At 45.5% G+C, this 6,411-nt stretch overlaps 1 protein-coding gene across 1 annotated transcript; it reads left to right on the forward strand.

The window, feature by feature from the left end:
- Positions 1 to 1,271: 1,271 nt before the first annotated feature.
- On the forward strand, positions 1,272 to 6,091 carry GIP (gastric inhibitory polypeptide; the record flags this gene model as incomplete). The annotated part of the gene is made up of 5 exons (XM_010289206.1): positions 1,272 to 1,342; positions 2,400 to 2,546; positions 2,879 to 3,010; positions 5,169 to 5,252; positions 6,033 to 6,091. Coding segments are annotated over exons 1-5 (493 nt in total), but the record flags the coding sequence as incomplete, so codon positions are not given.
- Between the last annotated feature and the right edge of the window lie 320 nt (positions 6,092 to 6,411).

A 6,411-nucleotide genomic window follows, 5' to 3' on the forward strand; every position in this document is an offset into this window, starting at 1 on the left:
AAAATATTCCTCATCTTTTTGTGTAATGGAATTTGCTTCTGCTGTTACCACACTCTGTAACCATTTGTCTTCTATTGCTTTAGCTCTCAGTATTTTAAGGATTTTGCCAGTGTTCAGAATATCACACCTTTGCTTTTAAGGGCATTCCTCAGAACTTGATGCACCTGAGATAATGTATTTATTTTTTAGTATTTAGTATTTTTCTCACTTAACAGGAAGGGCTGAAAACACTTGTAAAAGATGTCACAATTATCCAGAAGTAAAAAATGCCTCAATTACGAACAACACCCAAACTTGCAAATTCTCGCTCTCTCCGAAACAGTAATTGGGCTGTTGTAAGAGTACAAATAACTACTTAGAAGACTAAAGCTATATCAATGTACGAATAAATTTTTGAAGGATGAGATACTTGAGTCCTGATCTAGACCTTTTCTTTTTGTTACTATATTATTCCTGTAAACAGCAGCTCTCCATCGCAATGCAGTTTCCAGAAATATCTAGAACAAAGAGTGAGGTGAGGGACAGCAAAATATATCTGTGAGCCATGATCAAAACCATTTTTGTACAGAGTTTGCGGAGCTGGAATAGTAATTAAAAGAGCTCAAATGTCCAAGGGCTATTAAGCTGAACTGTGGACGTGAGGACTAGGAACAGCTTGAAACTTATAAATCTTGGAATCTGATCCTGTCACTGTCCATGGCATATTTGTCATAACTGATATTCCCTGACTCTGGCTCCAGTCCCTACATAAGGCATTATCCATCCCAACAGAAAATCTTCCAGAAATTAGATCAGGCTCCTAAATTCTGCAGAACCGCAGTGTGGGATAAGCAGGATGCCATTGCTACTGAATTGCCTGATCCAACGTACGTTCCTGTTCACATACTCAAGACTGAATCAACCCTTAAAGCACAATGAGGTACCCACAGGGTCAGCTTGTAAACATGGAGGAAGACAAAGCCCTTGCCTCCAGGAATGCACAACCCACAATGAATTTGATGGTTACAATAAAAGTATTGGGAACGAACATTAAAAGACACCATGGTGGGAAAGAGCATTGACATTGAAGAAGTAATTTAACTGGGAACGGCAGAGGAGGGCTTTGTAGGATGAAAGCTGCTCCAAGCACAAGGACTGAAGAAACACATTTACAAGCACAGGCACGTGCCCAACCACCGCACATCCCTCTGGGTTCACTGTCCCATGTGTTATAGGGGCCAGACATCTGGACTGTCCTCTCCTTTTGAACAGAGAAAGAAGCCAAGAAAATGATGTCTTTCAAAGTTCTCTCTCTGCTCCTCGCTTCTCTGGGCTTTGTTTTGATGGAAGAGAATGTCTCAGGGTAAGTGTTTTGGAAAGCTCGCAGTGTATTTTGAGCCTTTTCCAGCTCCCCACTGGAAGCAAATAGACTCTTTCCATTAGCATCTTGGTAAGTAGGTGAGAACATGAGTCCTGAGGTAGATCTCAGATAATAGAGACAGCAAAGTGTACAGAGATGAGCAAATGATAAGAGAGATATCAAACTAAAGCCCTGAGCCTTTGAGCTAGAGCCAAGAACTCCCAAGTTTTCCCTAGAAACTTTATGGCTCTGGGTTAGGAGGAACAAGCTGGAAGTTAACCAGGAAGACAAGAAGGTTGGCTGAGAACTAGAAACAAGATGTAATCATCTCACACGAATGAGGCCAGGGGGCATCCAGTATTTAGAAGTTTCTGAAAATATGACCAGTTAGATAAAGCAGGTATATTATAAAGACTTTCCCGCTCTTTCCCATGCTACAAAATTTCCAACTACCACCCAAGAAGATCCAAAAGAATCCTTACTAGAGCAGCAAGGGCTGCTGCAACCCCAGATGATGGTACTAAAAAAGGATCAGCCGTGAAACCCTTTGCTGACTTAGGTAGCCACTGACACTGTCTACATAGGTCTCAAGGTCAGCCCTTGTCTCCCACCAACACCCTTGAGACTCTCGAGGACACAGGAAAAGGCTTCCTTGGCCCAAGGTGTGCAGCTCACTGGAGGAGGGAGCCTGAGCACACTTGGTGCCTTAGCTCAGAGCCAAAGTCCACGTGAATCAGGCTACAGCAGGGAAAACCACACTGACTTCAGACTATCAGCAAATATCCTGAGCTCACCTCCTCCCACGTTCTCAAATCTGAGCTGCAATTGTGTTAGTAGCCAGCAACATGGAAGAGGAGCATGCTAGCCCCCTTCTCCGGCCATCTCCTCACGTTACAGTGCAGGAATCCCTTGGTCACCTGTACCAAGGGAGATTAAAAGTGATCACAAAACCTCGCTGAGTGTAGGGACCGCATGGGCCACCACATGCAACCCAAGAAAAACCGCATAGCATGTGCCACCGGTCTGTGTGGGACTCACTGTCTCTGTGCTCTTACCCCAGCGTAAGTGTAAGGACTCCCAGCGCCAGACCAGTGCAAAGACGCTATTCTGAGGCCACCCTGGCGAGCGATTACAGCCGCACGATGGATAACATGCTGAAGAAGAACTTTGTGGAATGGTTGCTAGCCAGACGGGAGAAGAGAAGCGAGTAAGTGTGTAGACTTCCAATGCTCAACACTTACAGCTGTTGTCAGCCAACTGATGGCTACAGAAGAATGTAGAGCCGAGGATATTTTTCTTGGACTGCAGCAGTGGTTCTTTAGGGAGTTAGTTTTCTTTTTGTCTTTTATTTTTCTAAGTCCTAGAAATGTTTCTGGTCTGTCGGCACACAGCACAACTATCCTTCTCCCTGTCCAAGACCGCCGCCTTCTCTGGCTGCTGGTAGAGGGAGTGGGAGGGAACTGGGTTTTGTGGAAAAGCAGCATTTTGGCACCCTCTTGTGGCACCTCGGGCTGCTATCTTCCCGTTTCTTCTTTCCAGCAACACCATCGAGCCATACAAGAGGGAAGCTGAGCCCCAAGTAGCAGCTGCGAATGGCCAAAGACTGGACCTGGGCACCCAGGAAGCCAAAGACTTCTTCGCCTGGCTTCTGAAAGCCAAGAAAAATCAGAGGTGAGATGGGAAAGAGAAAGAGAAAATCTGGTCACGCAGAGGGATGAGGTCCCCAAATGTTTAACTTCTGAAGGGATGTTTTGAGGCAGGAATCTATGGTAATGGCTTCACATAGGAAAACAAGAGGATTTTAATTTCAAATGGAAATTCCACATTTTGCAATTCTGTCTCATAAGTGAGGAAAAGAACACAGACAAAAAAAGCCTCTCAAATTTTGAAATTTCTCACAAAATACAAATTTAAAAAATAGAGATGACTGGGGTCTCTTTTTGGTTTTGCAAATGTCAGCACAGCCTCACCAAAACCCAGCACTTTGAGGTCAAAGCGCAGACTTTTGACAGGGCTGAAGCACATCTGCTCCTTTAACATCCCAACATCACCAAAACAGAGGAGTCAAAATGAAGTGCTTTGAGCTAATCAAAACACAGCCCTCTCAAAAGAAAACTCTCCAGTGAAAACCCAGATGAAATTGATACATTTCTGCAAAACATTTTGATTTGATCAAATCAACCCAACAGGGGGGAAAAAAAAAAAACCTCCCACTCATTCACACGCTCAGCATGTTGCCCAGTTCATTTAAAAAAAAAAAAAAGGAAAACAGTTCTTTCCTCATATCACTGCTACAAGCTCTCATTATGAAAAGCCTGACACCTAAACGTGAAACCATGCAGGAGAGATGCCTGCCTGACACGGGAATTTCCCAGTTTGTTTCTGATCTGTGCCCTTTACCAGGGACACTCAGATTTATTTTTGGTTTTTTTAAGATGTAATCATCTGAAAATCATCATGATCACAGTAATGATGGCGATACGAGCTCGCTTGGAACAGGTACCTCTAGGCAAGGTAACAGAGTCCATATGGAGCGTTCTGTTGCCGCAGCTCGTGCCTTCATCTCCCAAGCCATCTGGCTGAGAGCACGCTTGTGTATCAGCGCTGTGCGGCTTTGTGCTGTGTCAGCATATCCACAGCCTGTCAATAGCCTGTTTCACCTCCCCCAGTCTTAGCTTATGTCACAAATGTTCAAAAAGCAAATTAGACACGAGTCCAAAGAAAAAAAATCTGTTCTCAGGCACTTTCTACATTTAAAAAAAAAAGCCCAACACCAACAAATGAAGGAGGGATACATTTCCTTTCATTAACGTGAAGGGGATTTTACAAAACCTAACAGGTTGCTGCTGCTTAGTCCTAAAATGGTGGCAAGAAGGAAAAAAAGCACTTACCGTACACAGTCCACACCCTTCAGGCACAATCCTAGTGTCTTCTGGAAAAAAAAAATTGAATTTCTAGCTACAGGGAGTCATGGGACGGTCACCCAGAACAAGAATCTGGGGACTTTTGTTGTCTTTTACAGCCTTGGCATGAAAACTGCTTTAGAAACCAGGGTGCGGGGGATGACCCGGGGTGGGGGAAATGAGCACAGTTATGGTTCACAGAGGTGTCTCAGGCCAAGCACTCAGAAAAGCAGACACCGAGAATTGCTAGTCATACTGAAAATACAAAATCAAAGAAACGAGGGCTTTGAGGGATCTCAGGAGGTCATTTAGTCTGACCTCTGCTCCAAGGCAGGATCAACGCGCCCTAAACTGTTCCTGACAGATGTTTGTCTAACCTGTTCTGGGGGTGGGGGGTGTGGAGGGGGGAAGGGAAACCTTTGATGCTAGGGATTAATCAGTTTGATTAGCTTAATTAAAAAAAAAAAAAGTCTTCCAGTGTCTCCCTCAATCTCTTTAATTGCAAATAAAAAATGCAACTTGCAGGGGAAAGTCCTCCTGGAAACAAAGACTTTCCTTTGTGAGTTTGGAGTGTAGATGCTGCTTCACCCACGCTCTGCCTTTGTTTTGGTGCCTGCTGGGTCTAAGAGGAGGTGGGGTGCAGGGAGGGGTGACTGGACCGTTCCTTCTTGTCCCCCAAACCTGACAGATGTTCACTGCCGGGCAGCCTAAACGTGCCAAGATCAAGGCACTGTTGTGTGCAAGGAGCTCACCCTGTCAAAAAGAGGTTAAAGCTTTTTGTTGGTTTATCTGAGTCAAAGATGTTAGAAGACAAGGAAAATAAAATATCCCTGTGAACTTCCGGGGACTGGGGTAAGAGGCTTTTATATACTCCATCTGGATTGTTGCCTCACCTCTGTCTTTACGGTGTGGCACATTTCTTGCAGTTTTACTTCTCCAGAAGGTTTGAAGGACATATTGAACCAGGAATTTCTGACATGGCTGATGTCAACTGATCTCTGCAGACCAATGTAAGTGGCTGTTCTACCTATTCCTGTTGTTACAAGCATCCCCTCAGAGCCCTTCCCAGCCCTTGTCCCAAAAGTACCTGCTTCAGTGCTCGTACGAATTTAGGATTTCTTTAGATAACCACCGAGTGCTTACATGGCATAGCTCAGCTGCATTTGACTGGAGAGTTAAGAGCTCTGGCCAGAGTTTGGTTCTGCAAAAGTATCTTCAGATCATTGATACAACAAAGATGGGGGAAGACAAATTTTAAAATTACTGTCTAGAGAAGGGAGGTTAGTAAACCCTTTTCCACTTTTTAATGAGACAAGGAGGTGTTCATCAAACCACCTACAGGAAATACTTTTTCTGTGCATTGCACACTGCTGTGAAAGGCATTCAGAGAAAAATACAAGAAACCAGGGTGCAAAAGGAGCAGGGGAGGGCCCTGAGGAGGCTCAAGGGAACGGCAAGCCCATCCTATGCTTAGTTGAGTAAAACGAAGGCTGAGAGAGACAAAGTCACCATCTATTAAAGAAGAGAGCGAGAAAAGAGCTGTTCGTGCCAGTGGCAAAAGTTGGCACAAGAACAAAAAGGGATGAACCGGCCATGAATACGTGTAGGTTGGGAAGAAGAGGCAGCTCTGTGCCACAGGCAGCTCCATGCAGCTCGGTCCGACAACGTGAGCCGAGCGGCCAGCCAGCAGGCCAGAGAAAACAAGGAACTGTTGAGCTCATCCTGCAGAGAAACACTTCATTTGCATTTCTCTCCTCTAACCAGCTGCTGCTTTTTCCCAAAACCTGTAGGTACTTACTATCAGACACTAACTCCGACACACGGCTCGCTACCAAAATGGATCCGCAAGGTGCGGGAGGGGGCTGGAGGGTGGAGGAGGGGGGAACGTACGCCTCGTTTCCTCCAGCGAGCAGGTGGAAAGGGGTTAAGTGCAGTACCACTGGAATTTCTCTTTTTCTCTCCCGTTTCTGCGTGGTTAGGGCCGCCTAAGTGCCGGACCGTGCCGAGGAGCCCTCTTCGTGCTGCCAGACCCCCGAGGCGGAGGAACGGCCCCTCCGGTCGCTCTCTCCTGTGCCTCTTGTCCCTTTTGCGAATATAAGCAATAAAGAGTTTAGTCTGAAGCTGAAATAAGAGTCAGATAAAGCCTGGTTTGGGGATGGGCGATAAAGC

Source organism: Phaethon lepturus, unplaced genomic scaffold (assembly GCF_000687285.1).
Source record: "Phaethon lepturus isolate BGI_N335 unplaced genomic scaffold, ASM68728v1 scaffold34506, whole genome shotgun sequence".
Classification (NCBI taxonomy): domain Eukaryota; kingdom Metazoa; phylum Chordata; class Aves; order Phaethontiformes; family Phaethontidae; genus Phaethon; species Phaethon lepturus.